General features: G+C 41.3%; 1 protein-coding gene across 1 annotated transcript in view; it reads right to left on the bottom strand.

Annotated features, from left to right (window-relative positions):
* The window catches only part of LOC140269133 (receptor-type tyrosine-protein phosphatase N2-like), a 203,651-nt gene that overhangs the window by 132,282 nt on the left and 45,350 nt on the right, over nucleotides 1-26,019 (bottom strand). Inside the window, exons 10-11 of the mRNA XM_072364154.1 lie at nucleotides 19,364-19,450; nucleotides 6,838-6,917 (exon numbers count right to left, since the gene is read on the bottom strand). Coding sequence (XP_072220255.1) covers nucleotides 6,838-6,917; nucleotides 19,364-19,450 — 167 coding nt within the window. The remainder of the gene's footprint in view (nucleotides 1-6,837; nucleotides 6,918-19,363; nucleotides 19,451-26,019) is intronic.

The following is a 26,019-nucleotide window of genomic DNA, read 5'->3' as shown; positions in this document are numbered from 1 at the left end:
GAATTCACAGCTTTGAGCGTCATTTATCTTAGTCGGAGAAGAGACTGCCGTCACGCATTTTCATTGTCAACAGTGAATGCAAATAAAATACGAGCAGAAGGGCTCCCTACGGGGAACAGAGTTGATGATTTCCCTGCATGAACTTTGCAGCGGAATGATAATGGTGATGAAGGCGACCTTTGAAAGGCAGTGTTAGGGCAGCACTCCCCAGCTCTGAGATAACTTTAAATTGTCTATAATCACGGGATCTGGGAGCACATAGGCTGACAAAGTCACAGAAAGACATCTAGCAATGCAGCACCGCTCAATTTGAGCAGATTACTTAGCCATAATTACAGATACATTTCCTCACTTTGTTATGACACACAAACACATCCAGGGAACTGGTGCTGGGGGAGGAAAGACTGAAGTCTGAGGGCCGGGAGCCTGGACATCAATAACGGAGCAAAGTGAGGTAGATGAAACACATTACTTTGACCTAAAGAGCTCAGTAATTACATTTGGTATTTTGACAAGTGTTTAGCTGCAGTGAAGGTCAGTTCTGTCAGCATACAAGATCTATAATAATCCACTCAGATGGAAGAAAACGAGGAGACAAGAAGCCAAGAGAAGGAGAGAAAAAGCCCAGATGCAAGCGATGTCTTTGTAAAATCAGCCTACAGTCTTCCTCACCTCAGGCAACCAGCTCAGACATCTGGTGAGATGACTGATGAGGTTTTGTGTCAGAAAAAAGGTCTGATGGTTTTCAACAAGGTGTTGCTACTAACTACTCCCACTTCTTACTGAATGGCCACATGATAATCGCTGAGGAAGAGTAGCTAAATGACCGTACCTCTAATCTTGGAGTGTTGCATGTATTTTTTATTTCACTTTCTTCCTTTCAAATTGGGGATTCTTCCAGTGTAATTTTTCATCATCCAGTGGAGTATAAAAGAGCTTAAGCATCAATGCCACGACTTCACTGCCATGGGACTCTTGTGCCCATGACCCAAACCCAGTAGACCGATGAGAAGCTTGTTCAAGAAGGTTTCATCTAACAACGCTTCAGAGAGTGTATTTTACCTCAAAACAAGACCATTTTCAAACCTTAACCATGTATTTTTTGGATCCGAAATCCCACTAAACAATGACTGAAAACTGCTCAATAAAGTATAAATGATGTGTAACAGCAACGGCACCACAGGACACAAACTCCAGTCTTATGGAAGGTGCATTTCATTCCCATCTGCACACCCACAATGCTGTTTTTTTAGGTTTATATGTCCCCATCCAGCAAGATGCATCTTCACCAAGTGTCTGTGTGACGGGTTGAGTGTGAAAATGTGACACTTGAATATTGTGTTGACAGAAATCTGTCTTCAGACAGACAAAAACCTCCCAAAGCACTCAAAACTACCTTTGTGGTATTTCCTCTTGCAGTCTCTTTCTCCAGGACCCGATTTTTCCATGACGACACACAAGGTGCTGTTACACATCTAGTAAAGAAGTCAATCTGTTAAAGAACTGCATGCAGAAAACTGAAAAAATGCATGCAAGGTGTACTGTGCACGCAGTTAGGGTTGGATACACACTTTAAGACTGAACAAAGCAGACAACTATGTGAAGGACCTGCATTATCATCACATCTATGAGTCATCTATTGTTTAGTGTCAAAAAATGGTTTTAAAATCTTCCTTATTTAGATTTACATTGTGTCCACATGGTGGATGTCCACAAGTAAATGTGTTTGGCATGCTGGTAAGGAAAAAAGTCAATTAAAAGGGCAGCATTCTGTTACCTTGAGTATGAAAAATACATAAATACATAAAGCACTTGGCTTTCAAGGCACAAACAGACCACGGCTTTGGGGAAAAATTTGTATTACATATCTGTAAATGACAAGTAGAAATATAAAACCGGGAAATTCCCTTCTTATGTGATCTACTATGCATGTCATCAGTAATTCCCTCCAGTTTTTGAAAGGGATATTTCACCCCTGAACAGCTAACTCACAGAGGCACTCACAGAGGCAATGGGGTGAAATGTCACGAGCGATACTGACCTCTTGTTCAGGGACGGTTTATATATCAACACACTGACGAGACTTGAGGTGTAAATATCAGAAAGTAACGAATGCAGAAAAACAAGCTTAACGCCGTTCAGTTTGAACCTGAGCACCACAACCAGGATCTGTCCTGAAGTCTATAACCTCTAGAGGACAGCTTTTGGGCATTTGTGGGTAACTAACTTCACACAGAGAGGCATCATTTGCATGTTTTTAAAAACAACTGCTGGTGGCATAAAAAGGTAGAAGTCAAATGAACAGACGGAGCAGGGATAAGGCCATCTCAGCTGCTTTCCTCCTGCTTTAAGTGCTAATTGAGCTGCCCGCTGTCTTGACCCTGACCCCCAGCCTATTCACGGGGTCCCGTTCTCACGGCCGTAACGCACTACTGGAAGTAGCCTCTGGGTCCTCCACCTACCATCGGCCAGACAATGAGGGTCATCACCTCGCTGCCCACCATCTTGACATCCACCCCCACGTCGGACAATGGCCCCCGGTGGCCCTGGAGCCCCTCACAAAGGGCCGACACACGTGACAGAAGCGGTAACGCGGCTTCTTAAAATGAAACACCGGGTCTGGCCCGCAAGGCTGCATTAATCTGACCTTTTGGCTGCTGGGGGCCGAGGTCAGAATCAATCCATTGTAAGAGGGTGAGAAATGATTTGGTTTTAACTGGACGCCTGCGAGGCTGCAGTCAGAACCGCACGTTCAAAGTTAAACAAGAAAATTAGATCAAGCAGAACACAAAGATGAATTTAAGTTTCTGCATTTCTGCACTTACACTTGATCCAGTATTCAAAGTTTCAACTGTATGCATGTATATGTGTGTGTGTGTGTGTAACTGGACCAGCAATAAATGCTCCTGAGACATTAGTGATGACATTTGTAAAGGGGAATTTTCATGATAAATGATGGATTAAGTGATAGAAACAGAATTCCTAACATGGCATACATTATTTTGGTGTAGTTTCATATACTGTAAAGCCATATGGGTGCATTTATTATTCACATATAATGTAATCTAATCTAAAATAATAATATCACATCATGATAACTGAAAGGCTTCAGTAAGAACTGATTGAAAATAAAAGGTTGTATAGAATAAATTAATCACAATAAATATGAATATTCTATGTTTCCTAATAATTATCAGATACAGAAAGCATCATCTACTTCTACTACTAATCATAATGAGTATGAGAAGTAGAAGCCTTAAAAGAACATTTATAACACATAAAAGGAAATATTCATCATTAATGATAAGAAAAAACTTCAGCATATACCCTCATTTACGTCAAGCTTATCTTATTCGTTACCTTTTCTCAAATCTTTTGGAATAATTGTGGAATTAAAGTGTGATATGTAATGAAATCCTGAGAATATTAAACAAGATTGACTTTTCAACCCTGAAATGTTAAGCCTGCTGATTAAAAGCAAGTGAAATTGATTACATCTCTATTGTTTGACTTACTAATATAAAGTGTGCAGCAAGCTTTGCGTTCTCAGATTCGAATAGTTTTTGTTTTCCATTCAACGTTCGCGTAGCTCACTGATAAATCCCTTTGTATTCTACAGGTGTGGGCGGTGGCTGTAGCACGAGGAGGAGAGTGGTTGTCCTTCAATCAAAAGACTGTAAATTGATCCCCGTCTTCCTCCAGCTTCTAAGCGTCCCGTTGATACTGAACCCCACCCTGCCCTTTGATGTGATCCCAACTTTTGGAGCAAAGTGTTGCCATACACAACACTCCTCTTCCATCCTCCCACCTTCAACACATATCTGACACGCTATGATGTCTTATTGGCAGAGATAACGTCAAATAAAACTCTTTTAACACAGCTGCCAAAATCCAAAACAAGAAGAGAGAAGAGATGGACGTCCGACCACTTCCCTGCACTGCGGAGCGGCCGTAAATGATGATAAAACGACATCATTACAATGGCCGTGTAAAGCTTAATGTTTCAGAAAAGCTCTATAAACCCTGGGTTGGGGGGGGTAATGTACGCTTTGGGATGGATTGATATTCTAGTTGAATATGACAAACGACACTTTAAAGATGGCCCGCCCACACTGTTGCACTTTAGCTGAGAGCACGCTGTATTTCATCTCGAGCACGTTTTGTCAAATGTTTGCATTAATGGCAACCGAGGCTCGTCCGTGACCCTGCAGAGCCAGCGGAGCGGCGGGCGAGAAACCAGGACGCCAACAATAGCACTTAAAAACAGGAGAGAAGCGGTTGCATAATCAGCACAAAAAGTGTGTCGACGGTGTGTGTGAGGGGGCGAAACACAAACTGAGAGTGTGTTCGAGGAGGTGGGGGTGCAATTATCAACCAGGGGTAAGAGAAAAAAGTAGACAGTGAGCTGCTCATGCAAGTTATTTTGACAGGCCCCATTTCCCAGTGCAGGTGAGTGTGTGTGCACGTGTGTGTGTGTGTGTGTGTGTGTGTGTGTGTGTGTGTGTGTGTGTGTGCTCACATGAATTGGGAATTATCAGGACAGTCTCCTCTCTCTGGACTGGCAGCATGGCTCATGGCAAACAGCCATCCTCACTTTATTCCCTTCTTCATAAACACCCTCACCTCATTACTGAGAGACTTAGTGCAGCCCAGTGCACGCACGTGCACGTGCACACCCACACAGACACCTTCACAGCGTCCTTACTGGTGGAAAAGGACTGCGTCGTCCCTCTGCGTGTTACAGAACAGCCTCGGCGGAGGTTTGATTCAGGGCTCTTGAAACGGAATCACTGAGAAATCGTCACCTTCCTCAGAGATGAAAAGGCTGTGATAAGCACGCTAACGTGCACTTTACTGTTCTGCTTCTCATCTTTCTTCAGTCGTTACTTTTATGGGGAGCATGAATTTACTTCATCACAATGAAGACTTGTACTGACAGGCAGATGTCCCACTTAGTCTTAATATCACATTTTGCCATGTTTTGGCTTTATGAAACAATGATTTAAACATATTTTCTCACTCAATCCATAATTGCATAATATTTCATTCATTTTTGCAGATGCTTTTATCTAAAGTGACTTACAAGTGAGAAACACATTAGTGGGAAATGTGGGTTTCAGGATCTTGCCCAAGAACAGTTTGACATGTCGACTTGGATAGATGGGATCTGAACCATCAAACTCCTGATCTGCAGCCATTAATACCCGATAATAGCCAAAGGAAAGAAACCTCATCAACTGACTGAAGGCGATCTGCTCTAAACTCTATTTATTACACAAAGTCTACAGCTGACAATACATATCAGAGCAGAATCTAAACCATCAGGCAGAACCGGGTTTAAACACAAATCTAATGACATTCAGAAAACACTTCAGTTCACTGAAGGTTTCCAAGAGCACAGATGCTTCCATAACTCCTAACTGGAAGAAGGTTAGATCAACCGGACTCTTCCTCGAGCAATTAGGTGATATTCAAATGAGAACCTGTCAGTCACTCTGAGAGCTCCGCTGTATCACATGCTGGGTTTAAACAACGTTGTGCAACTTTAAGTAAATGATCTTTTCATATGTATCATTCAGTTTGAGATGTGGGTCACTCTGACCGTGGCACTTAGATTTATCTTTTTATCAGTTAAAATCACTGTCTGGCTCTGAAAAGCACTGAATAAAAGGAGATTTCAGACATTATTACAGATAAAGTATCTACATGTGGCTGTACGGTGACAAGAGGATGCAATGCATTCAGATCATTAACACAAATAACATCGAATCAAACTATGAGAAAAGCAAAGATTCACAGCTCTACTCCCAGAAGCACAGCCTTCGCTGCAGCACACCACCTATTCTAACGTTATTTCTCTTCAGAGACAGATTGTGACTGTCCTTAAAGTGCCAAACCAGAGCACTGACTTGAACAAAATAAGACCAGAAAACAAGCTACACTGACAGTTTCATCCAACCACGGCAGAAAAATCCACAAATCAAAAATGCAAAGCTTGCAAAGCCACACACCAAAAGATTTTCTTTTTGGTTGTCATAATGGGGCATCAAGGGTTGATGGATGAGTGAGAAGTGTTCTTCTCAGAAGAAGTTAAAGGTTTGTGGTTGCACTGCGAGTGACATTCAACAAATCTTTTCCCAATGGAAATGTAAGAGGTGGCGATTCCTGTAGCATTGCTCCAGGTTTCCTGCAATCTGCATGAGATGTTTATGCCCCGGCACAATTAATGGTGAGCTCGGAACCGACTTAGGTTGCAGAGGCAGGTAAGGCCGTAATTAAGGGCTCCACACAGAGTATCTCGGCTTTTTTTAATGAGGTGCATTTCATAATGAAAAGTTTGGGAAGGAACATGACTGTGAAAAAATCTGCAGAAAAAAACAAACAAGGAGGATAAGAGTGAGAAAATGAGACATGCTGAATAGGTTGTGCATGGTGTTAAAAACAGGGAGCTTTGACTGGACTGACAAATGCTGAGCTGAGACTCAGCTCTGGAAATTCCATTTTTGTTGGATAACTGATGCATGTAGCATTAAGGAACTGACTCATTCCCCCAAACACAACGATTATATGGTGTCACTTCTTCGCCTGCTTTTTTCCTGCATGCATGAAACAGTCCGTTGGATATCCAAGATGGAAGCAAAGATGGATGTTTTTCCAAGAAAACTCAACTGGCTGTACAGTGCAAGAGAAAGAAAAGCCCACAAACATTTAACTGAGGTGTCATAAGTTTTAAAAAATGCTCATCGAAAGCCTCAGGTGCAGCAGGAAGCCGGTGATAATGGCTCTCTTTCTCTCTGTCAGGACAAAGACAACTTTACTCAGCCAAGGAGAACCTACCAGCCACGTTGGCCACATCTGCAGTGCTGACGTTCTGGGCGTTGGGGCTCACTTTGAAGGTCACGGCCGGACCCACCACCCTGTGGAACACACACATACACACAGCACAATGAGCAACTTTACAAGAAGCATGCTCAGAATTTATTTTCCTCACTGGCTCCGAGTTGTTTTTCAGAGGAAAAGGAAAAGTGTTGTTCTCATTAAAACTCAGCCATACGTGGCACTTTAGGGGGGGTGGGGGTCTTTAACCTGTAGGCTGTTGCAATCCCCATCACCACTGAGAGATAACCTCTTGAATCTCAATATAATGCGCCCGCCAGCATTTAAGCACGCAAGGAAATGAAGATAAGAGGTGTCAGGACTGGGGGATTTTGGTCATCAAGGACGGAACGCCATGATATGACATTCTCAGATGGAGAAATGCATCTGTGAAAGCCTAGGTACATTTTGATTCAACATACTGTGACTGCAATACATATTAAGTGGCAGGAATAGGGGTTAAAAAGAAAAGGGATGGAGAGAATAGTCTCCTTAGGTCTTTTGTAAGGTGCTCGCTCCCATGTTCATTCAGCATTTGTGCCAATAATGCAGCTTCAAATGAAACACTTAGCGAGAGACGGATAGAAGCTGGGTGGTCAGAGCTCAAGCAAAGTCTCCCAAAGTGATTAACCTTTTGTTTCTTCCACAGCAATTCAGAGTAAAGGCCCAGCAGGAAGATACATTAGAGAGTTCCCCTCCTGGATGCATTGTGCACCGCTATAGAAAGCAGCTGCTACTGTAACAACACTGTTATAAAATATGGTGACATCATTAATGGAGCAGGTCCTTTCCTAATGCTGCTGGCAGCGAAGAAGAGAAAAAAATCTCTAAATGTGTTCAAAGTGGTTTCACGTTGATGGATTTAAATTGTTTTCATTGCAGGATTGAGCACATTTTACGGGCTGTGGGGTCAGCCTCTTCTATTTTAACAATTAAGGTAAAAGGATCAGCAAAACAATTAAGAGAGATGAACAAAATAAAAGCCAATTTTCCTTTTTTCTCTCCAGAAACCCACCCACATACTGTACAGCAAAATGGTTTTCCTCTGCACTTTTGTACTCGGCACATCCTCTTTGTTCAAGTCTTATTCAACCCAAATAAAGACGCATGTAGAAGCAAAGTTACTCAAGCAAAAGGAAGATTTGTCATTTGAATATTCCCTTTAGACATTTCTCTGATCAGCTATTCGCTAACAAGCCGCAGCGCCTCGCAGTAGCCCCAGAATAGCAACGCTTTCTCTGCCGACTGTTGGATGAAAAACTAAAATAGCGTTTAGCTTCCAGACCTTCGGAGAGTTTGGATGACATTCCCAGCCAATCCCTTATTTGCTCATTAAGTGTTATTGTGGGGTTTTAATTGGGTTTCTTGAGCCCTGAGGCCAGTATATCAAAGAAAAACATGACCAACCCAACTCATATTCACCAGGTTCTTATGCAGCAGTAATGTTATACTATTCCAACATTTAAGGTGCAATAACAAACTAATTAGACTGAGTCAAATTAATGATCCAGCGGGAGAAACCTAATGAAGCCAAGAAGAAAAGTAGAAAATACTTTACTTTTCTGGTGCTCTTCTTACAAATTCCACAGCTTTGCTCTCCCCATACATCACATACTGTATCCCACATAATATTTCTTTTTTGAGGGTTACAGTCAAAGAGACATAAAATGCAAAAAGAGCCTTTTTTCTCAGCTGGTCCGCCTCCTGAACACAACATAACGGCTCATTTTTCTGACCATTATTTCTCCTCCGGGCCATGAGGCCGATGTATTTGTCACAGCCATGAAGCGATTCATCAGCCGGCGAAGGCGAAGTCTCTGAGTGGGATGAAAAGGGAAAATCACTCATGTTGAGTTGATCACATGTCCATCTGGTAGCCTCTGCAACCCAGAGCGCCTCGCTCACAAGGACAGCACATCGACTTCAAACCCCGTAAACAACCTCAGCAGGTAGAAGAAGAAGCTAACAAGAGGGGATTACTACAATGACTAAATGTGTCATTTAAAAACCAATGTTACACACATTCATCCATAGAAATGTAGTTTATAGAACTGAAGGCTACTGTGCAGAAAGCATTGTTGTGATATTTGACGTGTTCTGAACAGAAATGAGACGTCTGAAAATAAATAACAGCGAGTCTAATCGTTTGATTGACACCAGAAACAAACCCTGTCATGTTCTGAGAGCTAAACCACAACTTCTGTCTTTGCTCGAGAGAATGACGACACCTTCACAGTCTGAAGGCTGTTTTTTCACGAGGGCTAAAGCGCAACCTGCAAAACTAATCTTTCACATTGTCAATGGACTTAGCAAAGAGGAACTAACAAGCTGAAATGACACAGATTGTTTTTTTTTTATTCATTTAGATGGGAAGACAACAGCGAATCCTAAAAACGCTGCAGTGGAAAAACACAATCCAACGTAACATTTCCAGGCATTACAACTCAACTCAGAGAAAATGGTGCTTTTTACGTGTGGGACATTGGGACACATCAAGTTACATTAACCAAAAAAGTAGAGCAAATACTGTAAGATTGTCCGGAAAGGAGCGATTACCATGTTGACCAGCAAAAAGTCCTACTCATGAACCATTTTCACACAAGAACACCGGAGATTTTCTGAAGAGTGCGATGACATCATCATCTGGTGTTTCTGCACTCTTTTCAGAAACAGATTCTCTGCTAGAAAACACTGCAAAGTTGCAAATAAAAACAACACCAAACATGGCAAATTAGGCTCCACGATGATTGTTTTCATGGTGACATTAGCTCCATTTATCTTGGGCGTATCCATGATATTAGCTGTAAACTTCTCTGGAAACATTAGGGTTGCAGTGCAGTTTAGGAGCCTATACCACTGTGGTAGTTTTGGACATTAGGAACACTTGGTTAGGGTGAGGAAAACATCCTGACTGCACAACAAACAGGTGTGATGCAGACAAATAAAAGTCCAGCTGGAAGAAAAAAGTTAACTTGGTAAATCATGTCAATTAAATCTTTTCTGTTTTGTGCTTTTTCATGTTTTTCTAAGCAACTTAGATTGGGCATCATCAAATAAATGAGGTTTAGCTGAAGGATTACATGCTTCTTTACAAGTTGAAAGAGTCTTTAATCCCCCAAACAATCTTATCTTATTAAATCATCCCTTTTTGGCTGTAAAAGCTAAATTTAGCGAGCCACCAGTAACTCATAATCTCAAAAGTATTATTAAGGGCCATTCATTACATGCCAGACTGACTGAGAGAGCCCTGCTGTCTCTGAACTCAGACAGGTAACGTCCATTCCTGCTTTCAAATCCTGTCTCAAACTTTCCTGAAATTAAACAGTCTTAGGATTTGTAATTTTTCTTACTTTGGGATGTTCCTAAGAGGTTTGCAAATAGTGTTACGTTACTATTTAGCATCATGAGAAATGGTAAATTAACTCTACAAACATGGAAATATGAAGTGCAACCAACTCAGTCTGACTCCAGCGTGTATAATGACTTCATCAGTCCACAGAGCTTAATGTAATCCTTTCACAAGAATTAATAATAATAAAAAAAAGATAAAATCACTACATAATCCCACTACGGTGGGTGGGAGTGGGAGGGGTGTGACACCACTGAGTTCGAGTCCCAACTGACCCAAAATGACTCAAATACTTTGACATTTTAACGTACCCGTCAGCCTAAACATGGTTTGGTTTAAGCATCAACAGCTTGGCATGAACGTCTCTCGATCTGTGCTTTGATTGCGACAGTAATACATCTTTCACCCGTTACCTGGGAGACTGGGCTTGTCCAAGAGTTGCAAAATGTTTGTAAAAAGCATCTAAAACTCCAATAACCACCTTAAGATTTGGTTGGTTTTACTACAGTGGAAAAAAACGTCAGTTTATTCTATTATAAATATACTTTATTTCACATTTCCTCACTCTGCTCTCTTTATTTTCCTGAGTAACTTGTGTTTCTTTTCAGGTATCCTTGGCTTGGTGTTACTAGAAATTTGCATTATATGCATAATTTGGATTTTAATAAATTTGATTGCAATTAATTGGATTATAACTGGCTTGAGCTGGACTGTATTTTTAAGGATATTTGAGATGACATTTTATTAAACGGACACTCATTTTGACGTATATGTTTGTGCAGTGCCTAAAATTAAACTAAAAAGAGTGCAGTTTAATGACAACATCTGGGAAAACTAAGCTTCTGTCTTAAATGTACTTCTGTTGGTATGTAGTTCAATACACAAAAACAACGTATACATCTTAATATGCGCTACAATATTCTGTCGGATGCCTTTAATTTGTGAGGTGCGCAGTAATTTCCACTGATTACGACTGTGGAATTGTTAAAGCTACACAAAAAGTAAATCTAATGAAAACTACTTTTTCTTTCCAGGAGAGCAGCTGAAAAAGCTGTGACCATATGACTGATGAAGTCATTTTTCAGTGCTCACAGCTCTGCCACCCGTGAGCCTCCATCATTCTCCCATCCATCCAGCTCAGGCCCACTCTCTCCTCCTTGTGGCAGCTCTTTGATATGACCCCTCAGCTCAGACAGACATTACATCACCTCATCACTGCTGTATATTTAAAAAAAAACAAAAAAAAACACCTCTAGTCTACACTCGGTGATGGTTACGCAACAGCCATTATTATTCGACAGCCAGCTACAGTCAAAGGCTCTGCGAAGCCACCCACCATCAGCGCTTCCCTCCCGCCCGCCGCGCTGCCCTCCACCACTACCAGGCCACGGCTGCTGCTAAAAACATTTCCAGGGCCGTTTTGCTGAAAGTGCTCACCATCAGTATTATCTAATCAGTATTGAATTGTTCCAAATGAAATGTAAGGGTGTGAGTCACTCTCCAGGTTTGTTTTGTGTCCTGGCACAGTGTGTGGGCTCCCTTTTATGATTCATACGTTGCCAGTGTGGAAGTTTTGCTGCAGGCTCGCTGAACCGCTGCTGCTCTCTGGCTGCCGCCTCGAGAGAAAACTGTTGGAAAAGGGAAGTTTAACTGTATTGTCGGCGGCTGAGGTTGCACAGGTCGCCAACTACTTTGTTCAGAGATACTTTTGAGGCTGTAATATGCTAATCTGCTGCTGCGATGTGAAATGAGGGGGGGCTGAGGTGCCTGCAGGGATGCTGCTCGCTAAATGGATGAAGGAGAGTTTCAGATAAAGGATTAAAGTATGCGAGGGAAATAAGAGGGGTACATACTCCAGGATGTCTTCATACAGTTATTTTCAGTGGGAAGACATTGAAAAATGCACTGACCCGATAGGAGCAGGTTTTGTGAAGTCAGCGCTATGTAACATTGTTCAACGTCTCATCTTGGAGTTGCTGCTGCCATGTCTCCAGACTTTCTGAGCAGAGCACACAGACACAGCCCCTTATACTGTTCTGAGGTGAACTAGAATCAATGAAGAAGCAAATACTATATACTCTCTATATTACGGCATCATAAAGACGCATCGATGCAAATAAAAGGGCAAACTTTTACGGTACTGCACAGTGAACTGTATGCAGCGGCAAAATTAAACTTCTTTCATCACTTCCTTTATTAAGGGAATTAATAATTCAGGCTAAAAACCGAAAAATAAATGTGTTCGGTTATGAGAAAGAAAACTGTAGTTCTGTCTCTGCTCAGTTTGTGCTGCGTTCCTGTTAAATCAGCCATTTTAACGGGTTTTAGTCTGTTCTTCCTCAAAAATAAGGATGTTATACTTTATTCTTTGTGCGTTTCTCAACACCAAACTTTTGAAATGGTACCAAACATGTATGGCTTCATTTTGGGAGAAAAGAAGGAGACACTTTATGCTGCAGTCACACTGCATTTCCTTTTGATATAATGTACAAGCTGGGGTGTATAAAATGGGTCAAATGGGTTTGAATATTTCTGCCACTGTTAGGAATTCGATAACAGAATGAGATAAAACTTGCAGTGTTGTGCAAAAGTTTTAACCTTCCCCTCATTTCTTTATATACTGTTAGGAGGACAGGATGGAAGCTCAGCAATTTTCCAACCATGTGTCAACCCAAGGAAATATATATAACGCATTAAGCAGTTTATACAATTCTAATAAGCTTGACTCGACCTTTATCCTCCAACACAGCCTGAACCCTCTGAGACAAGCTTTCTGTCATTTCTTTAAGGAGTCTTCAGGAATAGTTCTCCAGGCTTCTTGAAGGACATCCCAAAGCTCTTCTTTGGATGTGGGCTGCCTTTTGTTCCGTTCTCTGTCAGATGATCCCACACTGCTTCAATAATGTTGAGGTCCGGGCTCTGGGGAGGATTCATCCCTCCATAAGACCTGTTGCCACTGATTTTCAGTCCACTTCTTGTGTCATTTGGCACAGCTCAGCCTTTTCTCAGCAAGAACCTGAAGCAGGACCTGAGAGATGCATCTGGACCTTCAGAACATTTAAAACTGTTCTTTGGCACTTTTCATAGAAAACTAAAGAAATGGGATAAAGTGCCAAAGTGACAAAAGACCTTGAGGTATTTAAATTTGGTTCCTTGCCGAGTTATCCCTTAAATTGGGTGCCTTTTTATGCTATAAATAATTAATCGGTTAGTATTAAATGGTTTAACAAACAAACAAATACATTCATCTGAAAATGGTCAAATACAAGGACTGGACTGAAAATGAGGGAAAAAGCAGTCAATCTCCAAAGAAAAACTTTTGTCCTTCAGAAAGCCTGGAGAACGAAGAACGCTGAAGAGCCGTTTAAGAGATTCCATGAATGTCTGGCTGCTTGGAAGCAAAAATAAAGAAATGCTGAGTGGGTCAAAACGTTAGCACAGGGCTGCAGTGTGGAATATGGAGTAAAAATAAGATTTTAATCAGGTAAAGGAGATTTTAGTGTTGATGTAAAAGTCACAAGTAGTCTCGGTAAATCAGGAGTGTCAGCAGATTTCGTGTCAGTTGCAGACCTTCATCTCTGGGCTTAATCATTCTGCTGAAGGTGACTGCTTTTGCCACAGTGATAAGGAGCCGCTGGGCCTGAAAAATAACCGTGGAACCTCTGACAAATTGTCAAGGCGGCTCCCCCTGCTGGGCTTTTACTGTGCTCACAACAAAAGAGACCCCCAACTTTCTCCTCTGTCACTCTCTGGCTTTCTCCTTCTCCGATCCATCACTCTGCCCTGTGTGTGGCTCCCTCCTTTCATTCCCAGGATAGAAGAACAAAGACAAAAGGTGTATTACAACAGAACAGTGCAGGCCACCCAGGACCTCAACTCGGTAGCAGAGCAGCGCAGCGAGGTGCCGAACAGACCGCAGTACCAGGCAGAGGGTATGTACTGTGTGTGAAGCTATGTGCGGCATGACCCCAAATCACCCAATCTCCATCACTTATTAGAGGACAGATGGACGGAAATCATAGCTTAACATTTCCATAAAAGTAAGCTGTACTAACGAGATAACAAAAAAAATAATCCAAGATCATCCTGGGCATCATAATTCCCTGGAAGTTTAAATCCTGTACAGATCGTTAATATCAGGAAACAAAGGGCATCAACACAGGAGGCACATTCATTTGGTTTCCCGAGCTTTGAATTTGTTTGAGTTTCCAGCCATTCTGTGGAGCGTTACAAGGCAGAACTGTTGAGCTCATTGTGCACCACACTGATCAATTAAGGCTGTCGGTATACTTCACTCTGCTGTTCTTTCACTGTAAAAAAAAAAAAAACCTTTCACAACAGTGAATAGAATCAGTAATCAGACATGGTTCTCAAACTGGAAGGCTCCACATGTCCTGAAAAGGATGCAAAGTTCTTATAGGAAACACGTGGGACGGGGTAATTTGGGTAATTTTGCTACCGAGTTGGAGTGATGTTGGATTTTCTAAAAAACTAGTGGCTTTCACTCCCATTGGGACATTAAACCGCTCTTTGATGTTGCCTAGCAACACGGGAGAATCACAAGCAGCCTAAAGGCCGCTGAGGATACCATTGTCAAAGCGTGACAGAAAACAAGTTTGAGAAGTTTTCAGAAGAACAGACGCGCTCATTACCTCACACGTACATCACATGCACAAAGATCAGCATCCAGACTGGCTGCACTTTCCTCACGGCTGCCCATCATGTGTGGTCATTTTTCCCTTTGCTCCGTAGAAAATGCTTAGCTGTAGCCGTTTAAGTAAAAAATGTGTGACTGCTTTGATGAATGGGTGCACAACGGTCACAGTGTTAACCATGAAAAGCAGTAATTAGACAATTTAAACAGCCAAACACTTTCAGGAGGCTTATTTTCTTCTTTTTCTCATAGTGAACCAAAGCAGCTGTAGCGGGAGGACAGGGGAAGCAGGTTTCATGTTGGGCTTCAGTACCAGAAGTTATCCACAGTTTATTAGTTTAAACTTGATACGTATTTGATTATTTAACCATGATAGCTGTCAGCCAAAGACCAAACCACAGTGATGGCTTCCAACACAGCAACAATGAGAAAAATTGCTCATTTGGGGTAAAAAGCACAATACATCACAGACAAATCCCACATTTCAAGGTCGATTTATTCCCACTCACTCAAGTTTCAGCTATGTAACATAAATTTCAGCTCGCTGATGATGAAGTGATGAAGACCACAGCTGAATATTCAGTTCCATGTGTGCTCTCTGTCCTATTTTCTCCGTCTCTGCTTCCCAAAGCTTTCAGGATAATTTGATATTCACAGTTTTCACACGTTCGTTCTGATATTTCTTCATGTGATTGATGAGCTAATTTGTCCTTGGATGTTCATGTAAATGGGTTAGGTCACATCTAACGGGGGAAAAAATGCTAGTTTTACTCAAAAATAACAATATGGCAGTACGATCCTCAATAAAAAAGGTGTCTAAGTTTCCACTTTTGCATTTCAGGCCAGCAACACATTCTTGAGAAGTGGTGCTAACCTTACTTACAGGACTTTTCATGTGTAAACAAACAGCTACTAGCGAATATGCTGCGAAACTGAGGTGTCAGGCTGTGCTTTAGAGTAAACAGTCCAACATCACCAGGTTTGGACCAGATCTGCTCAGATAACTGCCAACCAGGCAGTTTTCAGTGTGACGTTAACCTTGTCCAGAAGCCTCAGAAACATCTGGGACCCACTGTCTCACAGTGGAGATGCGTACTGTGCACAGACCAATCGACCCTCAAGAGCTCTTTTGAAAGAAATGGATCATTTGTGCAAAAGCCTGGCTCTGTGATGGTATGAGGTTGTATTAGTGCCATTAGCAAAGGTTGCTGTCATGGCAGCATTATTCAGTGAAACTTTAGAGCAACATATGCTGCCTTCAAGACCTTTTCTGTAGATGTTCATGCATTCGTCAACAAAACAACTCCCCATCGTGCACACATTACAAAGGCAGGACTGTTTCCTGTCCCCAACAGAAAGTGTGACAAATACAACCCCGCTCTGCTGCCACCTGAAGATGTGGTCTCATGAAGAATGGGACAAAATAACACCTGGATGGCTTCGTCACCGGGTGTCCTGCCAGAACACCAGGTGTTGTGGTTATTTGACAATGTGGTGAAAGCTTTACTGCCCTAACTTTTTTGGGCTGTAGGCCTGAAATGTAAAAATGAATTTGTATTAAGAGAAATTAAGTGGATAAAGTGCAGTTAACTTGACAGCTTTTTTCCCCCCAAAGGTTGCTTTTGCCTGGTGATGAAGACGAGGAGATTTATCGTGTTTCAGAATTATCCAAAGTGAATCTTAACCTAAGGGCACAGGTTTTAGTTGGGCCCAAAAGTTGTTCAGAGTCATTGCTTTTCCTAAAAAAATTAGCTCAAGGGGTAAAATTGTAACTTTGTTTTTCTGACTTTGTGTTGATGCATAAACTCCTGCCGACATCCTGGTTGTGAACTGACTCAACCAGCTCACTGCTGCTACTGAATCACCGCGAGCATCCACACGCCAGAGGATGCCATCCCGTTCAAAACTGCACGAAGGTGCTGCTCATAGAAGGCCTCCCAGCTCTGCTCTTTTAAGCCCCGTCATAAAATCTCAGCATCTATAATGTTGATAGGCATAAGCAAGGGTTAAATTGACCTCAAAATACACCAGTTTGCATATTAAGAGTCAATCGAAAGCTGCAAAAACCTCCAACTGTGATGATAGCGACCTGTGCAGAAACACTCATTCACCCATAATAAAACTGTGTTCAGCTCTGCACCCCTGCGGCAGCATTGGTTATGTTGTTGCCGCTCACTCAACCCACTCCAAAGTCACCTGTGGCAGGAAATGTGACAACAGCTCCGTGAGCCACAGAGCGGCTGAGACTGGCAAAGACAGAACCAGGCAAAAGCCAAAAGAAGCCGCTCTGAAATTAAGAGAGAAGACAAAGACACGGATGGCTGAGGCAAAGAAAGAAACAGCACAGCGAGTGCAAAATGACGGAGAGGGTTCAGGCAAAGTTCAGCCTCATTAATAAACGATCACAGTGAGCGGCAGCTTGAATTCAACGTGTCAGTGTGGATGAGCTGCACTCACTGCTTTCTTAAACCCCAGGAGCAGGAAAAAATGTTGACAGAATGAAAATAAGGCCATGTCCTTGGGTTCCTGCTCTTTGAGGACACTGCTTTCGCTTCCTTTCTTCACTTCTGGTTTTAAAGCTTTGTGCCTCCCCGCTTTGATCCCACCAGACTGCCCTCTCTGATCTGACATGCTGGGAGGGGGTAACTGTGGAGGAGCCAGCGCCACTCATTTTCTACGAGGACCGTTTGAAGAGTTTTAGTATGTAACCCCCCCCCCCTTTGAGAAAATTCCACCCACTCGAGCCTAAAGGTAGAAACTGGTTGTTGTTAGAAAAGTAAAGCACACTATGGATGATATGAGTCATGTGAAGACCTTTGCTCCGGCTGCGTTTCTAGTCTGTGGATAGAGTTGGTTGTAATTTCAAAATGCTGCTGAACTGATGGTCTTCTTGATTCAATTCTCACTTTTTATTTTACAGCTTGGCTGCCTGACAGCTGGGGAGGATGTATGTCCAGAGGTGCCGTTACATTACAGAGCAAAGAGGGTTATAAAAGAACAGAAGCATTTGTCTGCTTTTTTTTACCTTCCTATATTTTGCTTTTCACTGTGCATGTGCACTCATATTACTTATGATACAGGGACATAGATGTCTTCAGGTATCTTGTAAGGACCTCCCTCCCTGCACTGGAGATTAAAATAAATCATTTAGAGGGGTTCGTTTGAGAATAAACTACGGTTTCCGTTAGTTAGAATCAGGGTAAATAATGCTGTATAATCCATGTGATCGTTACAATGTGCAGCAAAGTCTGGGAGAACTTGTTTTAGACCTTGAAGTGTGAAGAGATATTGACGATTCTTTACTCTGACACAGAATTCTGTTGGGATCAGGCTGAAGAGGCGGGAAAACTGATTTATGTGAATGACTGAACTCAGAATTATACATGTCAGCTTAATGTTTTAGTTTGGTTTTATGTCACGGTTTATCACTCAGTACAGCAGTCTGATGTAAATCCACATAAAAGTGCAACAGATGTCAAAGTGTTAGTCTCTAATCTTTGCTAAAAGTGGTGACATTTGAAATAAATTAGGATTACTTTGGCCTTCAGGAGCATAATGCCCAATATGTGAGCGAATTAATTATTTTACTGTGAAAACAGACATGGTTCCAGGTTATGAATGCGATGCTCATTCCAAGTCCAGCTGTACTTGGCTCTTTAGTGTCCGTTTGTGTCCATTACCCGAGTTTATCAGAGCTTGTTAACTTAGCTTGTTAAGCTCAATCAAAATAGGCTAAAAACTTAAGCCAAGTTTATACTTAGAGCCACTGCTGCCTTAGTTCACTCGATATCCAACTACAAGTAATGGCAACACAGACCATAACAACTTATATGTGAGCAAAGTGATATTTTGTATAAAACAACACAAATATAAAATGTGAAAGCTCTCTGCCAGTCCGTGGAAAGACCTCCAATGCTCTCCTCTAATATCTCCCCTCTTGTCTGTGTGGTTGTAATTCCGATAAAAGTGGCCGTTGTTCTGCATTTATACGTCCATTACAGACTCCAATCACATCCAGTAACTTTTGTTAGCCATTGTTTGGAGCAGAGCACTGCCATCTAGGGCTTTGGATGTTTAACTGCAGGAGAGCTCACACGGTGTCGACCACTGATGCAGGCTCAACCACACCATCACCTCATTCATTGTTATCAGAAACCAACGAGGACATTGTGTAGAAAGCACCATAAAAGTGATAAATGCTAACAATCCATAATAAGAAACATCCTTCCACTAAAACATTGCATATCAGGCTTAAAACTACAAGGATAATTCTTCGGTTTATATTTCTGTTTTCAGTCTGTATCTGACTGGCAACGTCAGGTCACATTTTAACCCTGTTCTACTTTATTCTTTTTCCAAATTTTCTGTATTAAAGCAAAGAAAAATAAAAAATTTGCAGTCCAAATTTTGCAATAACTCCCTGTATTTCTATGCTGCATGTGAATGCATTAAGAGAAAAAAAAAGAAAAAGAGGCTATACGTACGAGAGCTCGGCAAAGTCTATCATCTGGATGTTCGCCCTCCGAGCCAAGATCTCCATCAGGTGAAGGCCTTCATCTGTCTGGAGCCCACTGATGATATAGGAGAGGGCAGGATAGATGGGGAACAAGGCAGAGACAGTGACAAAACGGTAAGTCAGTGTTCTTTTAAATCACTTCATCAACTTCAGAGAAACCAGTTGCAATTAAACGATCAACAAAGCTTTTATGTTACATGCTAAAATGTTCATGAAGCAAATATCAAAGTGACTGGTGGAGTAGACAAAGCTGGAGGAAAGTCTCGAGGCCGAACACATGCCAACAATGGACACAAATTTACAGCAAAAACCTCATGGTTGCTTCAAGTCCACAGATGGATCAAATATATCTTCGCCACAAAGCGTCCACTCGAGGTGAAAAAGGTGCGAGGCAGAGAGGTTGGGAGTGCAGTGTGGCGGTGAGGTGAATACTGGAGGGTGAGGAAGGTCGCAGACTGAAAAGCTTGTTGTCGACATGCCCTTCTGCCTCATTCTAAGTTTTTCAGTTTAGTCCGACAATAAGTGACAGGGTCACAGCCACAGTAACAACAAAAATTACTTTGTACCCAAGTACAAGAGTTGCCTGCTGCGTTCGCAGGCTGGGTCAACGGCTGAAGGTCAGACCTCCACCTGAAGAAGAGCATGCAGCTTCCTCCCAGACTGATTTTCATTTCAGTTTATGTGCATATTTATGCTCACAGACTTACTGCAAACACTCTATAATCTAAGCTCTGATTTAACCACAAATGCTTTCTCTTTTTTTAGTTGAATAAACACAAAAATACAACGTTATCGGTCGTCTTGATGACGATGTAACCTGTGCATAATTATGTGTTTGATGAATTAGTCATGTACAAACAATCTCTCAGATGAAGAGTCATTACTGCATCCAACTCAGCGTGAAATTTGCAGGGTCATGAAAATGCCACCAGACAACATTTAACATCTTTCATTTACACAGAAACTTTCTCCTACATTGTATAAACTGCTCAGGCCATAAATCTGTGTGTAGCTTTGTGATGGAAAAGCGTTTACTCATTCTTCTTGACAGATTTATAAAGCTGTATGGTTCTCGTATGTCAGTCATGTGGACGAGCTTGATTCTTAGCTACGTCTCAAATTAGTCACATTTCAACACTGTTCACGCTACAGCTAAATTTCAAAGGTGTGATATGATAACGAAACGGTGAAGAAGAAACAATTTGATTGTTAAAGCGAAGACACATCGGTGAAGCTGAGGAAAAAGAAAACCTATTTAATTTGTCAATCTCAGCTCTGTAGCCACAAACGGAGCAAAACTTTCTGAAATAAAAAGGTAACAAGTGATTAACTCAGAGAAAATGACCCTGCAGGGGTGAATTTTATAAGCCAGCAGCCAAACTGTGCACCACAACACATCGGGGCTACAGCGTAGGACTGGCTACTCCTGCAGCGGATCAATGAATAACCAGTACAATATACAGTTTTCCTTTAAGATAATCAGGAGGGAAAGGCAGACGTACATATGGTTCATGGTGTGTTTGCAGTTTTCTTAAACAGCCCTGTGGAAGCATGAGAGAACATCTGAACGATCTCTAAAAATTGGTTTTCTTTCATAAGTCTCATTAGAGAGGTCTTCACTTCTATTATGAACGCTCCACGGCTGCGTTCATTTATAACATGATGACTGTAAATTAGGGTAGAACGTGAAAAGTGATGACCAGGAAAAAACAAAGAAAAACGAGCAAACTAAAATTGTTTTCTGTTATGGTAAATTATGTGGCTTCTCCTTCCTTTTCCAGCTCACATCAGGGTGTATGCACGGTCAGGATTATGTGTCAGGTATTCTTCCTTTATAAACACTAGTTTGTGTAGAGAAAAAGGTACACATGGCTTCTGTGTGCAACTGGCCCTTTGAGTTAGCATAACGTTAGCATTACCATAATGTTAGCGTTACCATAACGTTAGCGTTACCATAACGTTAGCGTTACCGATGCTAACTCCAAGGACCAGTTGCACAAACACTGGCTGTTGAGATCATTTGAATTGAATGATAGTTTAATAATATATTTTTTTAAAAGCTAACAGTTGACAAACTTAAGTGTAGCAGAGAGAGGTATAGTTCAAATCTACAGATATCACCATGAATCCACTGAGGTTTTGGGTTTGTCATAAAAATATATAATAATCTTATAAACACATCTTCATTTAATATTTTCTTTTTTCACTAGATTTTTTTTATATGCTCTATAGTTTTGACTAAAATTCCCTTTTTACAACAACGACCCAACCTCTGACTACTACAATACTTTAACCTGGCAAACAAATACAAGCTTTCTTGCTTAAAAATTGTAACTTGACAGACGATCACTATAATCCCAAGTGATCGCTTGGATTTCTGCTTGTATTATCTGGGCCTTTGTAGAAATGCAAGATTATCTGATTTCATCACCATTTACGAGTAACAATATAGTGGTAGACACTGAAATTATGTAAAACAGATTTATTTATCATGTAAAACAGATTTATTTTTGTATTTTTCCATTTAATAAACTGTAGACTACACCAAATGCACAGTAAATAACATTTTAACATTCTAGCTTCTCTGCTCAACTGTAACTGTTATTTTAGTCTGTTAAAAGGATCAATACAGCAGTCCATATCCAACACCAGAGCTTTGCTAATCCATCATGAAGTAGAGCAACTCAACACCAACAGATGCCAACTTGAGGTTGCTTCACTTCCCTTCCTCCAAAAAGGTGATATCATGGGGCAACTGCTCAACAGAAAACTGTTTACGCTGATGAATTATTGCCATCTACCATTATTGGCTAACTAACCATATTGACAATTTACATGCTACATTTAATTGTAATTTACAATAATGAGTAAGATAATGCCGTAAACCCACATTGAATTTACAGCAACTCATTACTGTTTAAACTCACTGACAGTTCACCAAATCGAGATGGAAAATGGCAGAGACATGGAGGCATAACAAATTAAGTAGTCAATTAAAGCAGTCACGATGCATGCACAGAGCCAGTGGAACGAGGAGAGGGTGTGTTCAGTGTGCGTTTGTGCTGGGAGACCATGATTAAAGCTCAATATCCCAGCGCCAAACTAATTGCTTCCTGTCTGCTGTGGCCTGGCCTGACCTCCCCTCAGCCTCTTCAGCTGAATTCAAACAGCAGACACCTCCACACACCTGCAGGTCGCACAGCATCTCTTCACCAAGATGAATGACCGTCTGCAGATGACTGATGTGTTGTGGAAGGAGATTATATGAAAAATGTGCAGATCAATCACTTTTTGAAAACATCCATTTATGGAAATGAGCAGTTGTCTTCATCCATCATTGATGCTCAGCATTTGCTGGAATCTCAAAACTGAATTTTCTCTCTTCTTTCATATTTTGGAATATTTTGTCTTTTTGCAGGGAAAAAAAAAATGTTTCAGCAAATATTGGTCTAGAGTTCATTCTTTTCAAAATATCACATGATCTACAGCTCCAATACTTACAAATGCATGACATATTCTCCAGAAGAGGTAGCAAAAGTGAAAGGCACCAACACAAGTACAAACTGTGATGTGTTCTCTCTTTACTGCACAACTACCCTCAATAAACTGCTTGCATCGTGTCCACTGCATCGTATCCAGTACGATAGAATTAAATCCAGAGTTTTTAAAGGAGGAAACTTCATAGCTATTCGACTTTTCCATGTGAGAATAAGGCTGCATCATGCTTGACGAAAAAAAAAGAAAGAAATCTAATTGTCTGTTTGGAGAGTCACTGAAAGCTGGTGATTTTTCTCTTTCCCGAGCCTGGAGCTGACAGCGGCTTCAACAGCCCACAGTACACTGTGAGTCAGCCCTCCGTCATGCAGAGCAGCTGCCTCAGATCTGACACCAGTGATCAGTCTGCCCGCCTGCAGATGCTGAGCGCTGATAGCTGTAACAGAGACCTCACAGCAGCGTTCACATCAGCTCTGCAGCACACATTGTGTTGCATTATGATTCTTTTAAGATGCAGCCAGGAACAGCAGGATTTGTGCTCCTATACACGGGAGCTTTGATGAATACGACTCAAATTTCCCCAACCACTATTATGTTACACATCTTCACTTTTAAAGTCAACTGCTAACAAAATAAACTAGCACATGGAGTCAAGTTTATCTGCTGATAGTGAGCAGCCAGACATTTTTAGTGCTGCACTGCTACAGTTGTAGCTTATGTAGCTCATCGGATCCAAAAGTAATGGCTCCCCATTTGAATGGCAATATTAACCAACAATACACATCTAATTTATTTATATTCCATAACTCCCCAAGCTTTGCTGTAGGATCGCCCTGAGGTTTTTCATAACGTAATGTCTCAGCTAATGAATCAATCTGGGGAAAATGTTTAGGGTGCCTGGAGGATGAATGACCGTCACCTTGGAGATCCTGGTGCCCCCCTCCCCTCACCTTCCTTTCAGTGGTATTGCCTGCAAAGCAGTCGTTTATAGTGGAAACAATGTTTAAAAAATGGTTGAATTTTAAATCTCAACAGGAGAGATTCACACAAAACGGTGCAGAGACATTTGCAATCTTTAGATTATCTTTCCTGCTGACTTTAGTGATTCACGGATTCTAAAAAATGATTCTGCACCCACTCTGACCCCACCAATCAGCACGCAATGACAACGCATCATCTGAGGTCTACAGATTGTTAGCTTGGACACGTACATGCTATAACGAATCTGCATTAGCTCCTTCTGTCAAGCACCATATAAAAAGTAGGAAAATCAGAGCCTTGAATCATCTGAACAGTCACTCCTCTTGAGAATTGAAGCGTTTATGGTTAAATCCTCTGGTCAAAAAAACCAAATACCTGCAAAAACAGCGACAGGTAATTGGCTAATATTGGCATGCCCGCTCTTAAAACTAATGATGAGCATGGCAAACATTATCCTTGCTATATATCAGCATGACAGGATTGAGATTAGGAACAATTTACCACACTTACGTTAGCAATTAACTCAAAGTTTATTGCATCCAAGTATAGCCTTATTTGTTCATTTCAGAGCAAAATCAATTCATAGATTAGAAGCAGTGTTTGCTAATAAAGGAAAATACTTCATGGAGTTTTCAAATGAGCCTGAGAACCAGGAAAATGTGAACATCAGAGAATCCTGCAGCATTATCAGTCCAGCACCTGCAGACTGTCAAGACACCAGCATGATGTCTGCTCCATGTCTGAGGAGTGGATCTCTGAGTGTAGCGAGAGACATTTCAGACGTTTCAGTGAACAAAAGAAGGACAGTTCCAACTGACATGTCTCCCTGCAGCACCTTTCCAGCAGTCATTCCACTACGAGCTGCTTCAGTGAACACAAGGGCAAGGAAAAGGTGCTGCCAGCAAGGAAAAGACTGGCAAACTTACAACTTAATAGTGATGACTCAAGGCACTGCATGAAGTAAGTAAAAAGAAAAAAAGAAATATTCAAAGAGCATGTTTTCACATAAGGAAATAATACCATATAGAGGAGATGTGGGGTAAATGTTGCTTGTTATGTAAAGCATAGAGCTAAAGATAGCTTCATAAAAACCTTCTGCTAAAGTCTTGCTATTAGTGTGTAAAAGCGTGTAAAACTAAGCCCCAATGGTATAAAAAGCTTGTGACACAGATCACAGGAAGGTTGGAAAATAATTTTTCAGGTTAAGGAAACCCATTTAGTGGCATCGTGAATACATTTTCAATACACACAACTGGAGATCCTAAGAAGAAAATCTCTTTATCAGTTTCACTAATTAGACAATTAAGTGCTTTTAAAAGTAAACCATTAAAGCATATCATAGGTTTATAGATTCCTTCAGTCGTTATTCAAATTAGATGTGTGTGGGAGTAAAAAAAAAACATTTATGGGTTAAAAGTTTAAGGTGTTTTCCTCCAGCTGTGATGAATCACTATCCTCCTCCTCTTTTTGGGCCCTGAGGATGAAATCATTCACTAAAAGCAGATTTTCCAGCAAGGTTCAGCTTCCACCTCTGACATGCTAGTGGTAGCATGCTAATATCTGCCATTTGGTTTTTAGAGCAGAGTATTTTTTAGAGCCCAATTTCCCCAAAAGAAGAGTGACTGGTCAGAAGTTGAGTGAAAAAGAAAAAAAAGGGAGTTTATAATCCAACTTCATGGATCATCCCAGTAAAGCTTCAACTTTTCTGCCAAGAAGAGAAGGAGCAATTTCCAAAAGGAGGGGTCAGAAATGTCAACTCAGGTCATTCATGAAGGTACTGTGCTCAGATTAGCGCACCCCTCACATCCTCTTCTCTAAATGCAATCAGTTACCTTCAGGAAGCAAGAGCCAACAAGAGTAAGAACAACCGCCTTCAGCTCTCATTTCTGCACCCATCATACAAATAAGGAAGCTTGTAGAACTCAAAATATCTTGCACGTTGTTCGGTACATTTTGCACCATAATCTTTTGGTTTCAATGCCTTTTTCTTTTAAACTGAACCTTTCTTTGATTTAACTGTAAAACTCGTTCACCACGACATTGCAGCATGATGAGGAGTCGAGGGGTGTGCAGCAGTGTGGTACCAGGCTGCACAAAGCAACAGGAAGACATCAACCTTGCTGTGCACACACAGTTTCCATCATTCTT

This window comes from Leuresthes tenuis, unplaced genomic scaffold (assembly GCF_036924035.1).
Source record: "Leuresthes tenuis unplaced genomic scaffold, fLeuTen1.0.hap1 SCAF_14, whole genome shotgun sequence".
Classification (NCBI taxonomy): Eukaryota; Metazoa; Chordata; class Actinopteri; order Atheriniformes; family Atherinopsidae; genus Leuresthes; species Leuresthes tenuis.
The sequence above is the reverse complement of the archived record's forward strand: the minus strand, read 5'-3'. Positions and strand labels throughout refer to the sequence as shown.